General features: G+C 41.1%; 1 protein-coding gene across 2 annotated transcripts in view; it reads right to left on the bottom strand.

The window, feature by feature from the left end:
- Positions 1–17,961, bottom strand: part of DIP2C (DIP2 disco-interacting protein 2 homolog C (Drosophila)) — a 154,847-nt gene extending 136,886 nt beyond the window's left edge. Inside the window, exons 1-3 of one of the 2 annotated variants that reach the window (XM_010585631.1) lie at positions 17,892–17,961; positions 15,135–15,302; positions 5,516–5,626 (exon numbers count right to left, since the gene is read on the bottom strand). In XM_010585631.1, the coding sequence (XP_010583933.1) occupies positions 5,516–5,626; positions 15,135–15,240 (217 nt within the window). In that variant the 5' untranslated portion in view covers positions 15,241–15,302; positions 17,892–17,961. The remainder of the gene's footprint in view (positions 1–5,515; positions 5,627–15,134; positions 15,303–17,891) is intronic. The other variant, XM_010585639.1, reaches the window with a different exon arrangement.
- Between the last annotated feature and the right edge of the window lie 1,777 nt (positions 17,962–19,738).

Here is a 19,738-nt window from a genome sequence, read left to right as displayed (position 1 = left end):
GTGACTGTATGGAAGACATGTAGGGCCAGCATCCTCTGAAAATCTCAGTATTCGACACAGCTAGTTCATTTAGACAGCATGATAAGACTGTGAAAGCTAAGCCATTCAAGTTACATACTTGTTTACTCTGCCACGTAATTCCTATCTCCTTATCTCAACACACCATACCAAATCCATGGATTCGCAGCTTCCAAAGTACCCGAGAAACCTAGCTTCTGGACTGCACTAAGGAAAGAAAACCGTACGTCCAACTGCAGCTACATGTACATGACCGTTACTAACTTTGTACTCGAGTCTGTGCCTGATTTTGCAGTCACGTCACTTGAGCCAGATCAAGCCAGATGCTGACATCTATTCTGCATGCAGAGGCAGAAGTGAAGTGCAAGCCAGTTTTCCTTTGATGGGGTTTTCTTGCCTGAAAAGCTACTGGCCAGAAAAGCCTCTTGGCAGAAGTTACTGATCCGGCCTACAGCAACATTTGGCTTCAGTGTCATCTTGAGCCCCCAGATAATATTATAGTACAGGCACTGGCTAAGGAACAGCAGCTGCTAAGAGAAAAACATTGCCGTGATCTACATTTGGCAAACCTTTCCAAATACTGTTTCTAAGTGAGTAAATACTACAAGAATTTTTATATTCAGTAGTAAACAAATCAAAAATGCTTTTGAGTTAGTATTACCTAAACTAGCTGCCACATTTGTATAATATAGCTTAACCCTGCAGTCACTCAGTTACTACACTTATAGCATTATCTATTTCTTTAGACATCTGAAAAATGATCAAAGAAGCTGACATTTCAAAACATAATGATTTCAGGATCCCCTCCTGTATAAAAAGAAGCAGCCAGGAAATTTTAAACCTTTCTGGTTCTAAAGAATTAGACTAAATTCCCAATGTAGGCTGAATTCTAAAATCAAATTATCTTAAAACACAAAATGTACCAGGAACATTTAGGGAAAAAACTAGCTTCCATAAACTCAGAGTCAATTTCATTTAGAATATAAAAATCACAGAAACCAGGTTTTCAAAATTATAGTGCTGAAAAATTCTGTTACAACATTAATGAAATAATAATAATAAAAAAAAAGACTGAAGTGAGAAAATAGGTAGGGATTTAAAATGTCACAGTCTGACATTTTCCATAATAAAAAAGTGTAAGCTGAAGGTGATATTAGTGGCAGCAATGATTTTGAGCCTCCAAAGAGAGTTCATTAAACAATCTTCACTGACATCTAAATTTATGTAAAAAGCAAAGGCATGGAAGGAGAGTTGGATGACTTTCAGGATGTTAGACTTCCAATTAGGAAAACCTTACCAAGAAGAGACAGGAAAGAACTTTGATCAGAGTTGGAATAGAGGACTTGTTTGCAGATGTTAATTGAAATAAATTGTGCAAAAAAGCTAAGGAAGGGAAATGTTTTCCTAGAAGTGAATTACTTACTGGTTAAAGACTGCACATTCATTTTGTTTTGGGCCTTTTCCAAGAAGATGTGCCAAATATGATAACAAGCACTGAAACTGGGTAACAGCTAGGATCTAATAATCACAATATGATCAGAGCAGAGATACTGAAGTATTAAGCACAGAAAAACAACAAGCAAAACAAAGGCTTCTACCTGAAGCAAATCTGAATCTGAAGACAAGAAAACCAGAAAGAAATCTGACTTGCAAGTTTGTAACCTGCAGTAATAGAGTGTGAGTCATGAGACCAAGAAAGAGACTTCTGATCTCACAGGAGCAATGTATGGAAGGGGAGAACATAAATCAGGGTAGGAACATTGCACTGTATCTTAGCAAAGCTCCTCTGAAACTAAATTTGAAGATCTGATAACGTTTCAAAATTGAAATGGAACTTTATATTTACCTTCATTGACATTTGCTACACAGAGTTTTCTTTTGAGTGAGTGAAGATGCAGTAGCTGTTCAAACAAATTTGCTGGAGAACTTGGTGACTTGCTGAGGAGTCATGCTATATAGCAATCAAGGTAGGAATTCAGAGCCCTGCCGGAAGCCCCTCAAATACTGTCAAGCTTTCCAGTTTTAACAACAAGGACATTTTCAGAGCAGCAAGAGAGATCTGAATTTATAGTATAGTCCTGACTCTCCTAAGATTAAACTCTTGCACTAACAACAAGCAACCCCTTACATTCAATTCCTTACTTCTCCTCTCAGCAACAAAGTCTTTGTCTTTATTATTTATATGTATCATTACAACACTTTGCCCCATTCCTAAGGCAGGACCTTATGTACCATTTCACTGAACAAACGCCTTCGTTTTAAGGCAGCGCACAGCGACTGAAACCAAGAAGCAGCAACACCAACTTGGAGCACTCCTGGGCTATCAGGAGAGGCACACAGGGAAGACGTGCATGATGTCTCCTTTTGCCCATTCCCGGTCTGACTCAACATCTTAGTTTACAAATGGCAAGCATAGCTTAAGCAGACGACTTTCAACATACAGTCAAATACATGTTTTTAACAGAACTGCTCTGGAGAGTCACAGCTTGGAGGTTTGAGGACCATGGGTTGCACACCCACAAACTTGACAATTTCAGGAACGGTATTTTCACCTGTTTAAAAACACTGGGTAGAAATCAGATGATATTCAGTGTAATGTGGGAGAAGCTTCTAGGAGCTTATACATCAAGGAATTACTATGCAGATCCCACAACCATTATTCAATGAAAAACCAGCAGCATCTACAGTGTGAACCCAAGGTTTCTGAGGGGAGAGGAGAGTTTGTCAAATTTATCAGAATGGTCTGGACATACATGAACTTTCTCTGCCATCATTTATCATTTCATTTTCCTTTAAATGGGACTGGCAAGCTCTTTGACTAATGGAATGAACCAGAGATATGTTACAAAAGGTTTAATAAGGAGTTCACTGTAATTTTCCAGTTGTGTCAGCACAATGAGTCTGACTCTGTCCAGCAAGATGCATCTCTCAAACACAATCCAGAACTTCCACAGTTGGCTCCTCGGTGCCCTCCACAACCATCAGTCCCTGGCTCCTGACGCTCAGCTTGCAAGGGTCTCTCTGCCACAACTGTTGATGGGTGCTGCAGTCTATAGCTCCCTTATTCTGCAGCTGCAAGAGAGGCAGCAGCAAACCAGCCCGTGGCCTCTGGTTGTCATATGAGAAGGGTGCTGATACTGCAGCAATCCCTGTAGCAGTTGAGACAACAGCTAAGCACACCTACCCCTGTAGTGCATGCAGTTTTTGCCTTCAAAGGTAAAAGAAGTTTCAGAGCTCGCTTTTCCTTCAGTTATAAACCAATAACTTCCTTCATTTTGTGTTATATCTGGAGCAGCTTCGTGAAGAGACTTGTATCCCATTCATTTGGAAATGAGATTTTACCCTTTTGTTCAGCTCTGAAATTAATTTTATCTTCCCTTAATCAGTGCTTCTATTTAGGGCATAATGATGTTCCCAACTTGCTATACTTCAAATTAAATATTTTTCTTATGGCATTCACCGAACTAGAATCAGTAGAATAAAATCCAGCTGTGCCACAGAACCACAGACTAGTGGATGTCAGCAAGAACCTCTGGAGATCATCCAGTCCAACTCCCTGCTCAAAGCAGGGTCACCTACAGCGTACTGCTTGGGGCCACGTCCTGTAAGGTTTTGAATAGCTTCAAGGATGGAGACACTACAACCTCTCTGGGCAGCCTGTGCCAGTGCTTAACCACTTTTAAAGAGTAAAAAAGTTTTTTCTTATGCTTAAATGGAATTTTTCATATTTCAGTTTGTGCCTACTGTCTCTTGTCCTGTCCCTGAGCACCACTGAGAGCAGTCTGGCTCCATCTTCTTTACTTCCCCCATCAGGTACTTACACACATGGATAAGATCGCCCTGAGCCTTCTCTTCTACAGGCTGCACAATGCCAGCTCTCGCAGCCTCTCCTCACATCTCAGAGGCTCTACTCCTTAATCATCTTTGTGGTCTTTTGCTGGACTGACTCCAGTATCTCCATATCTCTCTTGTACTGGGGAGCCCAGCACTAGACCCAGCACTCCAGATGTGCCTCACCAGTGCTGAGAAGAGGGGAAGTATCACCTTCCTTGACCTGCTGGCAGCATTCCTCCTCGTGCAGCCCAGGAGGCTGTTGGCTGCCTTTGCCATAAGAGCACATTGCTGGCTCAGGTTTACCTTGTTAAGCACCAGGACTTTGCTGCCAAGCTGCTTTCCAGCCGGTGGGCCCCCAGCCTGTCCGAGTGCATGGGGTTATTCCTGCCCAGGCACAAGACTCTGCATTTCCCTTTGCTGAACTTCACTAGATTCCAGTTTGCCCACTCCTCCAGCCTGGCCAGGTCCCTCTGAATGGCATTACACCCACCTGGTGTATCAACCATTCCTCCCAATTTGGTACCATCTGGAAATGTGTGAAGGGTGCACTGTCTCACCAGCAGGGTCACTAATGAAGCTATTAAGAAGTACTGGAACCAGTATTTACCCCTAGAGTACACCACTAGAGACTGGTATCCAGCTGGACTTTGTGCTGCTGATCAAAACTCTCTGAGCTCAACACTTGAGCCAATTTTCAGTCCTTCTCACTGTCCACTTATCTAATGCATATTTCCCCAGTTTGTCAATGAGGATGTTATGAGAAACACTGTCAAAAGCCTTACTAAAGTCAAGGCATACAACATGCACTGCTCTTCCCTCAACCTGCAAGGCAGTCATCTCATTGTAGAAGGCTATCAGGTTGATCAAGCATGGATTGAGCCATCTAATAAGAGGACTTCATAAATCCATGCTGACTACTCCCAATCACCTCCTTGTCCTTCATGTATTCAAAAACAGTTTCCAGGATTATTTGCTCCACCACCTTCTCAGAGACTGAGGTGAGGCTGACTGGCCTGTAGTCTCCCTGATCCTACTTGCCATTCTTGAAGACAGGAATGCACCTTGTTTTCTTCCAGTCCTCAGGAACCTTGCCTGATTGCCACAACCTTTCAAAGAACTGAGAGTAGCCTCACAATGACATTGGCCAATGATGCATCCCACCATGTCCCATGGACTTGTACATGTTCGGTGTGTTCAAATGTTCTCTGTCCTGATCCTCCTTCAAGGAGGGTAGTTTTTCATTGCTCAAGACTTTCCCACTGGTCTCAGGGGCCTTGGATTCTTCAACACAAGTCTCACCAGTAAAGACCAAGGCAAAGAAAATATTAAGTGTCTTGGCCTTTTCCATGCCCTTTGTCACCCGGTCCCCTGCCCCATTCAGCAGTGGGCCCACATTTTCCCTGGTCTTCCTTTTGCTGCTGATGTGCCTGTAGAAGCCCTTCTTGTTGCCCTTCACGTTTGTTGCCAGATTCAATTCCAGATGTACTTTGGCTTTGTAACTCCACCCCTGCATGTTTGGACGGTGTCTCTGTATTAGTACAATGAATATTTCTCATGTATAGCTACTACATGAGTTTACAACAAAATTCTTTTAAAAAAGCAAAGGACAGAACTAGCCATTTCAAATTTTCATTCCAGTTCTGTGGTCTTCAGTTCTGCTTACCCGATCTATAGCGCTCATCCCGTGACCCTGAGGACCTGCGACGGTGATATCGAGAGGAAGAGGACGGAGTAACAGGAGTTCGACGCTCTTGTGGTAATGCCTGGTCCACCCCTGCATTAATTAAAAAAACAAAAACAAAAACAAAACCAAGCTCATTCTGATTGAATTCCAGAAGTTAATAGTGAGGAGAAGTTCAGCCTACACTAGAAGTAGAAAATGAACATTCAGTGGCTAAACCATGTCATGTCAATTGGTTACACGGTACTTGCCTCTGGTCAGCTTTTCTGGTATGGTTATTTTCGTGGGTCTCTCTAAGACAATCTTTTTCCAGGATCATAGACTACATAAGAAGAGCATATAGACAGTAAGCTTGGTGGTGTTTTTTTTCTCCCAAACAGGTGACCTTTCATAAAACAGTATTCAGGAAATATTTTAATGTGCTAATAAATGCAGACACCTTTGCAATGGATCTTGAAGCTTTCCTGGAAATTGGTTAAAAACAGTTCCTAAGAAGACTTAGCCTTAGTTCCTAATAGACTTAGTGTGTATTATCTAAAACCTCATGCAGTTGGATGATATTGGCTGGTGACAACACAATACTAACCTATGGAAACTAGATACCCTGCGAAAAGGGAACTATATTAATATCTATAGGCATTTTCAGCTACCAAAGGCCAGAAAGTAAACAGTAACTGCATGAAACCAGGCTGAAAATAGTAACCTATTCCAGCAAAACAATAAAAATAACTCAGCCTTATAATATATACCTGCAGCATCTCAGTATGCTGGGCCTAAACATCCAGTATTTAAGATTCAAACCTTGTAGTCATCCCTTTCTCATTGTAAATCTGCTTTTTTTTAAAAATAGGTATTTTCTTAAAGGCTCCTTCAACGACAGCAGTGGTATAACAGCAGCATTGTATATAACACTTCTAGAAACTAATGTTCCTTGACAACTTCCAGAGAAAAGTGAATTACTTAAGCAGGAAAATTCAAGCAAACAGGAAAAGAAAGCAAACCTGCATCTGTAACAGTGGCATAATACGCTACCCTGCTCTCCTCCAGAGCAGAACCTGAGCAGACAAGCCCAGTAAGTGATGCATTCATCTTAGAGCTAATAAAACACAGAGCGTTAGGTACTGTGATGCACAGGGGCAAAAACCCAGGAGTACCTAAAGAAATTGAATTAATTCTTTCCTTTTATTTTTTTGTCTTTAAATAGTAGTTACACAATATGTGTAGCTGTGGGGACAGAAGTAAAACTGGCCTTTTGCATTTAGGGTTGATGGTGGGAAAGATCTGTTAAAATTACTTAATTAAAATTATTAATAATTAAGTATTCAAATGGATGACTAATAAATTGAAATCGGATTCAACAAAACAATGCTTGGAAATATGTTCATATTTTTCAGTTAAAACACAATGTAAAAACTCTCCACTCTTATTTCTGAACTATTCAATGCCTGCTTATTGGAGGGGGATAAGAGTTTACTTTTGTGGAAACAAGAATTTTTATGTACAATACAGACCAACCGAAAATATTATGTTGACTTCAGTGAGTTTCAACTATGTTTCAATGGACTCTTTAAAAAGCATCTTTTTAAAAAGTTTGCATTGTACACTTACTTCTTTGTGAAAACAAACTGAACTCAAAATACAGCTTCTTTCTTAAATCTTTGGAATATCAGCAATGTCAAGTCTGCTTTGATTTTATGGCAAAGTGGCTGGTTGGCTAAAAAACATACTTGGAGTAAAATCTCATAGGCGCATAAAAGACAGAGTGAATCCATAAATTTCCCTCTACTCAGATTGTGATTAATAATTAATACTCTTAAATCAAATAAAATGTCTTCATTTAACTGCTCTGTCTCCACACTATAGTACTGTGTAATTTCACTTGTCCTCAAGCCTTTCTATTCTTTAAGGCAGGTGAACCTAACTTCTGAATCATTGAAATAATCAGAAGAAATATTTTCTCCTCACTTGTATATTTAGAGTTTTTCTTTCTTTATTGGGTCACCCTGAGAACCAGCAATATAAAGTTAACAATAAAATTATTTTTGATTGAAAATTTTCAGTCTGTACAAGATGCTAACCACTATTATTCATCTCAGTTCCTATCCATATTGTCAGGAATGAGATACTTTCTGGAAATCATATATATTTACAAAAATCCTAAAAAAACCACACCCCAAAATCATGGACCTAAAATTGCTGCTGTAAGACGGAGCTTTTGTGAAGAAAGCAGTGCCACAACTTCCCATGGCAAATGACTTGTGTAGGGCAACGGCGTGTGGAGAAGAATGAACAAAAATAATTTAGGTGTTACTACTGAAGTACAGCATCATGATTATACAGGAAAAGGGGATTAAATGCATCCTTCCAACAACAAAACCACATGCAACAGGCTTTAGAAACACTGAGAGGAAATGAAAGTGTGAGGAAAAGCATCAGTTACAAAGAGGTACAGAGCTGCTGTAGGAGGGAGACCTTTCAGGCAGACCTGAAAGCCACTGGACAAAATACATTCAAGCCCGTGGTTTCCTTCTCCTGGCCACGTGGCTCTGAGAGCCCTCAGGTGTCTCAGTTTCTTCTGCAGCTGTGGGCAGTGCACAAAGCTCCTTTTCAAGGCGTGAAGGATAAAGTAACCTCAAACACTGACCCTGACATTGCAGAAGACAGCAGGATGCCCAACTGGCCGGGCAGCACGGCTGCCCAAGGCACCCCCTAAAACTGCAAACGGCTCTTCCCTCCTCCGGTTCACTACGGAGATTATACCGCTACTTGTTCCTACTACAGATACAGAAATCTCTCATCTAATCTTAAAATTGAGACACTTGAACTAGTTTACCTCCCTCCTACTTTGTACATGTGTGTTTGTTAAGTAAGTCTCTTCTGACACAATGGCTAGTACGGAGTTTCTTCCTACAGTTAGGAAAGAGACAGCCCCAACATCCTACACTAGTAGTCATTTAAAGCCATAGCAAAGTAAATGAGAACATCGAAATATCTACTGCTTTTATGAGGCCTGGGGATCATTTGATGGCTTTACTTCCCACTTGCCCATAAACATAAAAACAGCAAATAAACCTCTACCCCAGTATGGAGCAGGACGTGTGAACTTGGCTCGCCGATAGCACCGATTTACACAAGGAAGTTAATTCTGCAATCAAATAGAGAGGAGAAGCTCTCCATCAGCCATCTGTGGGGAGACCTCTGTTTGTACTGAGTTCCTTTAACGTGAGAAAACACAAAGCATCGCCCCACTTTGGAGAGACAGTGAGAAACCTGATGATGGTTCCTTACTGAAGGGACTGGAGCAGGAATTAGCTGGCACCACCTGGACTCACACCTTCGCTTCCCGTGCACCCGCTCCCTCGCACAGCACCAACGGTGGTGTGAGACAAAGTACACAATAGCGAGAACCTACACGCTGCCGTTCCTCAGCAATGGGTAGGAGTAAAAGCCATGCAGAATAATGAATACCATGAAATCAGTGAAGTGTTGCCATAAATAGCGAAGCAGTGTTAACAGCAGAATTGTTCACCTCCATGAAGGCTCCACCAATATAGTGCAGTAACAAGCATCTTCTTTTTTTTTCCCACTTCTACTTCTGAACAGAACTAAACCCCCAAAATTGATAGCTTTCACAGCCAGCACACAGGGTCCGTGAGTTAAGTGCTAATGCTTGTTCAAGTGTGGCTTCGCTCAGATGCATTTGTGAATCAGTGGAAGCGGTGGCGTAATGGGCTTTGAGAATTCATACTTGGATCGATTCCTAAATTTAAGAAGGCAGCAGAGCAATGAATGGCTTTCATAAAAGAAAGGACAGTGTCACATCAGTGCCCTGTGCACAGACACAATCGCAGTCACTGTCAAACTGGCACCATTCTTAGTAATGCCATAGCCTACCCCAGTCTTGCAGCTAAAGCAGGACTTTAAAAGGTAAGCATAATCAGCACTAAAGATTGACTCATTACAAGTCATGAATTTTAGCAAAATATATATGCTGGAACACAGTTATTTTATATAAAAGGCTGAGAAATCAGTGCTTTATGCTCATCACGTTACACATAAGCATTACCAGGTGCACTGGAGCAAACAGCCACGTTCTTAATACAAGCATTAGTTCATTTATCTAATGCTGCTAATGTGGGATTCAGCTTGCAGATTAAGACACCTATATTTAGGTGTCTACGAGAAGATGCTTAAGCTAAGCTCCCATTATGAAAAACAGAGACCTAGACCAGGACTCAGGAATCTAAACAGAGGTGCCCAATGTCTTTTCAGATGTTGTGGACTATGATACCTGGCTTGACCAGAATGGCATATGTCCCCTTTAAGTCCTGTTTTATACGTGCTCGCTCTCTGCAGATGTCTCTGATACCATAGGAAATCCTGAACAGTATTAGACATCTATCTTCAAGCAATTCCATGAGCCCAATGAAGCCTTGAGAGCTACACAGGTGGTCAGTGGAGGTATCTGCTACGGAATAAGCTGAAAAGCTCTCTGGGTTTCATCAACTGAATTAACTGTGTCTCTTCATATAAGAATGGGAACTTAAATACCAGGTTCATAGGCAGACAACTTAATGCAGATATATCAATCTACAAATCCTAATCTGCAAGTTGGATCCTGCCTTCACTGTATTTAGCTAAAAATGCAAGATCCTCAGTAAAGCTATTTAAGCAATACCACTGCAAGCTGCATAGTTTTATTTTTAAGTGCATGGAAGGCACCAAACTGTCAGCTGGAAGCAGGCTTCATCTCCTTCCTTCTTTTTTTGCCTTCACCTCTTTGTTCCTCCCTTCTTTATTACTTCTTCTTGTAGCTAAATTGCAGTGCTGTGTGCTGATAATGTGGCAATAGCCACATTGCCCTCACTAAAAGAGGACAATTGTTTCCTTAATGACAGCTGACAAGTTGCTTTGATGTATCTCTAATTCCTATATCTGTGTCAAATTTTGGAATCTAAAAATATTTAAAAGCTGAATGTCTAATGGACAAGAAATAGAAGGCATTCTTAGAGGCAGGCTACATTTATTGTTCTAAAACTAACTTGCAGTGTGTGCCACCAGGACCGAGAGCTGTAGGATAAACCCAGCAGCTCCAGGGCTACTGGGAAGGAAAGCAAACAGTGTTTGCAATGCAGTTTTAAGAAACAGTATTTACCTTCTGTTCAAAGTATTTCCTGAGCTTCTACGCAATGGCTGGTGGCTCAGCTTTAAAAGTAAAGCCAGGAGATAAACACTTTGTGTATTTTGTAAACAGGTTAAATGTCACACCATCCCCATGGAATTTATTACCTAGCATGGCATTTCACTCTTCCCATCAAATGTACATCTAAGTAACAAATTCACTGGATAAGCCAAAGGAGATTTAAAATGCAACACTCCTAACTAAACACATTCAGGAAAGTGGAGCCGCTTTCTGCCAGATAAATCTGGAGAAAATGGAGTTTCTGATTAGATATGTTTAATGAACAATCTTTCCTTCACAGGCGAGCTTTCACACTTACTCCTGCACTTGGTTCCGATTTCAAACAATGCACATACTTCAAATTGATTTTCTTCTTTCCTTATTACAATCTTGATCTTGCCTTCCAGTGTTTCCTTGCAAGCTTTAGCTTTCAGTTCAAGCTTAGCATGGCTATCATGGGCTTCTTTTTTCTCTCCATTATCTCAGTGATGGTGGACATCACATTACAGCTCCAATTCACATGCAATGCTTGATTTCCATTTTTCTCTAGATAGCCCCACAGCTTCAGTGTACCATTTGAAGATTCTTTTAGGAGAATATGTAGAAAAAGGCTACCTATCCACATAGCAAACACATTCACCAATGTGCTGGTCAACTTAACAATGCAGACAAATTTGGGCAGTATTGTGAATTTCAGCAGTTTCTCGTTTTGACAGCAGCATCCAGTTCTTCATATGCTTCCACTGGCTCCAGCTGCTCTGCTCCAGCACAGGCAAGCTTTGTTTCAAGACCCTCAATGGTATATCTCCTTTCTACTCTCCATTGCTCACCTCTGACTGAGCTATCTTTCTCACCCATTTTTCAGGTTTTTAGACCAACATCTTCATGTTTACTCCTATGCTCTTATGTTTTACAGATGGTCTCCATGAACACCAACAGATATTTCATGGAAATTCTTCAAATTCTTTGAAAAACACCCTGATTCTGATGTGTACTAAAAATACCCTCCCCCCAAAAAACATCATGCTGAGTGCTGAAACCACTATCCTCATTGCTAACTGATTTCATCATGTACTCATTTCTTCCCTTACACCCATTTTTTGGCCTAACTATTAGGGTGTAAAGTCTTTGAAGAAACGTATTTTTTGCTCTGTGTTTGAACAAGGTTTAATATTATGAGGTCTTACTGCAAGATAGGAAACAGAGGTCCCATCATAAAACAAAGAATGCATAAAACGGTAACTGGGCTCTCAGTCAGCATGGCAAAAGTGAAGAAGTAACCATCATGCTTTAAGTGACGCCATCAAGGGGTAGTTCTCAGATGCTTTCACAACCTTCCGTTTTAACCAAACTAGGCTCTGCAAGGCATTCGCCTGTTCAAACCAAAGCTGTTTTTTAAAACCAAGATTTACTAAGCATTCATCTCTGTGTCATAGTTTCTCATCTGTGAAACACCTGTCACACTGTTTTCAGAAATGAGTCCAGGAATCGTGCAATGCATATGCCTTTCAATGAGATCCATGTTCTCAACACACATATATGCTTTGAAATGCCCCATCGTGGTTATCCCTTGATAAGATCTTTAAGAATTAGGAAGGCTGATGTGATAGGAATACTCATTATTATTAATAAAGTGAATACATGAGTGTTTTTTTCAATTCCAGAATCAAGCTTTGTTTAAACATTTCCTTGCAATCTTTGCAATCCAAATAATGTTGCAATCCAAACAATGTCTGTGGAAAAGAAAATGAAATTGTAATCACCAAGTCTACTTTGAGTGCCCAAAGGGCTAGCAGCAGGAATAGTTGAAAGCAAATGTATGCACGCATACACATAGAAAAGTATGCAAATGTATGCACACATTACAAATATATATAAATGTAAGTGCCATGCTAATAAGAGAGGTTCCTGTAATTCTACAGAAAATTGTTTCTTCATAGGGTAAAGGGATCTTCTGTGTGAATGTATTATCTTCTCTGCACTGTGTAGCTTGAAATCTCCCCGTGCTGCTGCTGTTGGGGCTCCAGCAGCAGGAGATGCAGTGATCTGTCTCTAGGCCTGTGAAAGGAGCAGCAGGTGCCTTTTAAACACTGCATCTCACAGGTTTATTAGGCATAATAAATAAAGCACTGGTGACTGGTCTACACGGTTACGCTACAAATACAGCTACACTGGTGGTACCAATGATGGGAAATTAAAGAAAGTAATCTAGTGTAGACACAGCACTTGATTAAGAGAGAATGAACCACCCATGTCTAAGCTGTTAGAAGCAAAGCTTAATTGATAACAACATTGTCTCTGTTCTGTGAATGAATAATCAAATTTCCTGGCAAAAGACTGGAAGCAAATTGGGAAAAAACACAGCTTATGGGGGATGCAGCTAATTTAGTTATTTTTCTTCTAGGGAGGGTTTCTCTTAATAGCGTGCACGCAGCTGCCCACATGTTAGCTTACCCAGAACCGACTGATCTAATCAAGATAATCTTCAGAAAGATATTCTGAAATAAATGCCTGTTTAAGTGGTTATTCTTTCAGCTCTTGGCTGTCACGGCTCCTCTACAGAGGCAGTAAGAAAAAGGTCACAGCACAAGAGAGATTGGGATATACGTGCAGATATAAAGGTTCGAATTCACTATTATTTTTAGATGTCTGACATATGGGCATGCTAAAAAAAGAAAAACTACTCTGCGCACAGAACATCTCCAGCTACAAACTGACATCCTGAGAAAGCGTTTTGAGAAAACAAAGCTGTACTTTTGTCTCCCTAAGTTAAAGCAGGTGGGGATTTAATGGGAAAGAAAAAGGGGGCTCCCCCTATCCCTTCTCCCATTAACATTGCCAAACGCAGCATATCCGTTCCGGATTTCTGGATGTTCGACAGCCCGTCTGGAACAGTACAAATGTCCTTTGCATATGTGCAGTCTGTGCAGCATCTGGATGCGTCAGACCTATTGTGCATGCACTGTGGAGTCAACCTGCAGATGTGCAGCGGATGCAGTACATCCCCCATGTGTCAGACTCACTGCATGTTTGCTCTACAGCATATGTAACAATATACTCTCTGGGATTGTCCTGTCAAAAATAGGGAGCCTAAGAGTGAACTCCCATATCACCTGGTAGAGTATCAACCACATGGTTGCCCAGCTTCACCTTTCATTAATCTCATTCCTGAAAAGTAACAGCTCTCCCTTTCTAAAATGACAGCATCCCAATGAGCACAACAAAAAAGACCGTATATGTATGCTTGTTTATATATGTATATAGCCAACCCTTCTACTGCCTATATTTAGCACTTATGTGATTTTATATCATTAATTCTGTTAAACCTGAAATTGCAATTTAAATTTAATCATTCCCATTTTGCAAAAATCTTGGGCAGAGGAACCCATTTCAGACTGAGGGAACCTGACTTAGAGCAGCCTCACGTAAGAGGAGAAATACAGTCAACAACAACAGAGAACAACACAGTCAGAATCCAATATGGACCTCCTCCATAGTATTACAGCAAATTGGTTTGAAAATGAGTGTGGAAGCGTTTCTCAAAGGGATCGTCTTTTTACAGGCGTGTCTTGTCCTGACAGAACTGCAAATCTTATCTGCCCTGTAGCCATCTCTTACATCATGTCTGGACTGCCTTGTGGGAGCGTGAACAAGCACACAGGCAAGAGTTTGATGTCCTCTGCGTGCCCACACGGTTGGCAAGAGAAAATGTGGTGTCTTGAGAGGCTGTGACTCCTCTGCAGCCTTACTACAAACCCAGGGAGTAGGAGCAGACTGCCTGCCACCAGCCACAGGTTTCCCCCAGAAGGCAGGACAGGTATCTGCTGAAGGGCAGAGCTATGCAGCCATGGCTGAGGTCATGCCTTGCTGGTCCACACTGCAGACACGTGGCCCTGCAGAATGTTCTTCCTCTAGTTTGCTCTACCAGCCTGATTCCTGTTCCTAAAAGTTAGTCTGCTTCTGAATGGTTTGGATGTGAGCGGAGCTCTCTACTTGAAAATAGCACAGAATTAGGGTGCTTAGATTTTTACAGCTTCCTCCGGATTCTGGTGGGCTTGGACCTGTCCAGAGCTCTGTAAAAAGGCAGTGCCAAAAAGGCAATTAGAAACACATGCCTTCCTGTGCTTCACCAGCTTATTGTATGAAACCTCCTCCAAAGTATCCATAGTATGGAAGCTACAGAGACATTAACATGTTCAAATGTTATTAAGAAGGAGTATTCCTTCCCCCTTCACATCACTTCACTCTTAGGCAGACAGAAGTCGATAATGGCCTTCCAGATGTTGTCCTTTGGTTGTCCTGCCTTGTCACTGGCAGCCCCTAGTCTATCATATTGATGTAGGCGTCTACCAGAGGCTTCCAGATGAGGCACAGTTACAGACAGATATGGACTGGAAAAGATATATTCATTGTGCTCACCAAAACGAAAATAAAAGAGAGGCCGGTTTCCTGCCGTGCTGGCTGCTCTCTCTCTAGCGGCCGCTTCCCGGATGTCACAGACACCAATGTTGGCAGTGCGGAGCATTCTTCTGGCAGCTCCTTCACTGTGTTGCAGTCTACACCGTACTGCGGCAGCTCCATTCGCTGCTGTAACAAGTTGAAAAAAACTAATTAATTCACGTTTAGTTTTTTTACATTTGTTACAGCAACGAATGGAGCTGCTGCCCCCATGCAGTAGAGCACACACGCACACACACGCACAGACACCACAGGACACTCACGGAGCCAACGCGGGTCAATGTTCCACTCTGCCAACATGGGCGTTAGTAATGTTAGCAAAGGTGCAGCGAGAGGACTGGATGTCCCAACAGATGGGAACTGCCTTTGGATTTCCTTTAGTTTGCTGAATGCAGTCACAGAACGCAAATCCCTGCCCTTCCCCAGTGCCTCCAATCCTAGAGAAAGAGCCATGTCCATTTCCAGACTGTTTTATAGTATCTCTGAAACATCTATTCCCTTTTAATAGCAAGATCCAAGACCACCAAAGCTTTTAAATTCTTGCAGTTCCCCATCAAAACAGATTACAACAAAGAAAGGACTAATTGGTCATGTATGTGATTGTCCAGATATTGACAGAGGCTTTCAAAAGGCAGCATCTGTTTTGTTATCCTAATTCTTCTTGGGAAGGATTCATCTCCCCCTTCCTAGTGAGCAGGGACCTCAAGCCATTCAGATGAGTAAAGTCTCTAGGAGAATATCAAATTGCACTGTTTCAAGTTTTGTCCAAAAGGTAACACAACAAAACAAACAAAAAGTACAAAGACAGCAAAGACCCAAGCACAAATAATATCAATTTCTGGAGGAAAACACTTTAATACAGTAGAAGCAGTGTCTTCCTCTATAATAAAATAATTCATTGAGCCATCACCTAAATGATTGAGCTTGATGTATGGACAAGAAAACTGTCGACAATATTTCAATACTTTTCCTTTTCATCCTATCATCATCTTCCTCCACTCATCCGTACCCCACATCCCCAGTGCAGGAATTTCTGAGAAGTGGTAGGGCAGAAAACATTCACTCCATTTCCTCCCATCTTTAAAACGGCACTAAATCAACTACATCCTCAGTCACGACCTCTTCAAATTATTGAATGGACCCCACTATAGGACTGGCTTACAGAGATCCCTCTGCTTTTCCTTACAGGAAAAACTTTAACATCACAACAGAGACCTTGAAAGATAAAACCTCAGAGGGTTCTCCACCTTCTGTCTTTTATCGTGACATGCATGACGAATCGCCAGCAGTTTCAGCCATGGATACAGTTGGACCAGAAGACTATGAACTTCCTGGAGAAAAAGCTGTTATTTTCTTTTGTGAAGAAAAAAAAGGTACAACTAACCGTATAAACAAATACCGGTACCAACCGCACCGCTGTGTTGAGGATTACTGTGAGGCAACAGTCCTTCCATAACTCAGTAAACATAAGTAAGTCTCAAGAGAACATACTGTGAAGACTATTGTATGTCTGACAGTCTGGTCAGACCAATAAATACCCAGAAATTTAATAACTGCACCTCTGGTATTGTAATTCTGTTGATCTGATCTGTTTCATTCTCTAATGGCTCCCAATGGTTAGGAAATGTCACAGACACCCTCAAATCAGGCTGTATCACTTCAGAGAACAGAGGTGTCTGTAACACTGATCACTTTTGTGGAGTTCCCTCCGGTGGAGTAAACCTAGAGAAATCCAAAGGCACAAAATACCATTCTGCTATGGAGCTAGCTAATAGATTTGCAGACCTGAAGAAGAGAGAGCAAGGCCAGTGTCTCCACACACAAGCAGCTTAAATAGAAAACCATCAACTCCACCATAAAGGCAGGATTTTGTAAAAGGAGGAAACTAGCTCCCAGGCCTGCAATAAAAACAGGACTCAGAGGACAGCCAAGCCCAAGTGGAGCCTCCATAAGGACAGTGAGATGCCACGAGCGTGTGAGGCATGCTCCTGTGAGGCCGACACAAAATGGAGGCTTATACCAATACCTACAACTACATATTCCACTTCACGATCCAGTGCCTCAGAAGAGTGAAAGAACTCTGAAGAGTTCTTATATATATATATAGGAAGTAATTCTAATGAAGCAATATGCTGTTAAATCTAGTTTGAAGATATTCTCATACCTTTTGGGCAAGTACCTGCAACCCATCCCTCAACATCAAGACCAGGTATGTATGAAGGGTCAGCTGCCCACAGGTTCTAGGACAAGCTGAACTCTAGGGATGTTGCTGGTCTCTGGTGTCTTCAAAAGAGAGATTTGGACAGGAAACCCAGAAATGGAGGAAGGCACATACAAACTCCAAGGTTCTCTTCCACTCTTGTGTACACCTCTGTTCAGAAAGCTTTACTTGGATGAGGTCTCAATGAGTTAGGACATCATGTTTTCCTCTATCTTTTTGCATTACTTCTAACAAACAATGCCTCTCTAATGATTCTAGGCTGATTTTCTTTTCCAGACACGACTGCCAAACCCACAGCAACGTATGTAAAAAAATGTACACACACATCAAAGCAGACATATATATAATAATATACATAAAATGGATGGAATAAGCTTTTTCTGCATAACAATAGCTTTGTTTCTGCCACATATATTTCTTTAGAGATGCAGATTTTTACTGTGGCAACTATCAGTACGCTTGACATCTTCATATATTGCAAGCACAGATATACGTACCGGGAGGCTGTGGCAGGTAGGCCCCAATTAATTTTGATCTCTTCTTTTCATATCCCTTCTGTGTGATGTCACCTGCCAAGAAAAGAAAAGGAAAATCAATAAGATGTGGATAAAGACAGTGTCTAGCTGCTTAATGGCAGCACCATCAGCTTAGCCACCACTGCACTGTTTGTCTGTCTTGACAATTATAATGAACAAATGAAAAGCACAGTATGATCATTCCACCCAGAAAAAAATCATGTACGCCAGGGCCATTCTGACAAGTAAATACCCAGCCTTGATTTATTCCAGCACCAGAGTCCAGCAGCACAGAGTTTTAAAACCATTTTGAGATGCTGTCACACAAGCTTTCAAAAGCTACAATGACCTTCATTAGGTTAATAAACAATGGATTATATAGAGTGCGTGGGCCTGTGGTGGCTGGCAAAACACATCGCTGATTAGCATTTTCTATCATTAATGGGATTTTTCTAATCAAGCATGTAAGGCACAAAAGACTTAAAACTCCTGCTATATCATTTCTGCAATATAAATGTTTTAGCTGATTTCTAAGCAGTACTGAGAGGAACAAAACCAAACCAAACCAAATCTACCACAGATCCACTAGAAAGTAGTAGCATAAAGACTCTTCATCTGACTTTCCAATCCAATCTCAAAAAAAATTTTGGAGACAAATGTTTGAATTTCTTAAATTCAATTAATATGACCCTACACTGTGTCTGCAGTTTCCTCAGGTAATTTTTTTTTAATGTAAGTATAAAAAAAGAAAATTCTGTAAAAGTTCTCTAAAAGAAAGTGATGGATAATTAGTACGTAGAACAAAATATATACTTTTAGTCTTGTTAGAGTTCAGGAGAGGTTTCGCACTGAAGTTGCAATACAGTCCTGGCTCTAGAGTTCTAGATCTACCTTTAACAGTTTAAATACTTGTTCAAATATAATTCAAACATGCAGATTCTTCTTTCCAAATGTGTGAGCACAGATGCACGCACATATACGTATGTATTAAATTCAACACAAGCTACGTCAGATGCTCAAAAGAGTGATAGCTTTTACAATTAAAATTTTTTTACTTACTCCCTGCCCTTTCAATAAGCATATCTGCTATTGTGAGACTCATCACACAGTTAAAGTTCTGTTGCAACACTTGACTTGTATGTTTGTAGAAGGCTGAGGGCTTCGGAGGCCAGAAACCACAAAAAGTGGAGCTTTGGCAGTATGTCCAGCTAGATTCAGCAACGTGTGTCTGTTCATGCTCTTCCATCCCTATGTTCAAACTTCACCTAAGGAGACCATTTGCCAAGAGAACTACATACTTATTACAATCCCAGCCACTCTGGTAAATGGATGCTAAATTAGCACCAAGGTATACACAGAGCTTCCTGTGGGTTGGTCTGAAATCAATAACTACATGAAAACATCTTCAAATGCTGTTCCTCGATGAAAGACCTTTTCTTGGGGATGGTTCCAACAAGCATTAAGGAGGCAAAATTCTCCGAGCCTCTCTGCCAGTGTCCTGAGCCAACCTCTTGCTCCTGGTTAAAAAATGGTGCTTAAAATAACACCTATCCTCTTTGCTACCATATCTCAAACCGCTCTACAAAAGAAGTCAATATCTGTGTTTTTAAATGAGGAAAGTGCGAGTGAAACACTTCAAATGATAACCGTCCCATATTTACCCAGGGAAGAAGTGGCAGACTTGGCAGGAGGACCTAAGCCTTTAAAGTTCAAACCCAGAGACTCTTCAAGCACATTTCTTCCCATTTTGAATACTTCTGGCATGTGTTCAAATTAGTGAAACAAGCTCCCTCTCCATTGTAATCATCAGCTTCTCACAAACCAGACAG

This window comes from Haliaeetus leucocephalus, unplaced genomic scaffold (assembly GCF_000737465.1).
Source record: "Haliaeetus leucocephalus isolate CR32 unplaced genomic scaffold, Haliaeetus_leucocephalus-4.0 Scaffold0, whole genome shotgun sequence".
Lineage (NCBI taxonomy): Eukaryota > Metazoa > Chordata > Aves > Accipitriformes > Accipitridae > Haliaeetus > Haliaeetus leucocephalus.
The sequence above is the reverse complement of the archived record's forward strand: the minus strand, read 5'-3'. Positions and strand labels throughout refer to the sequence as shown.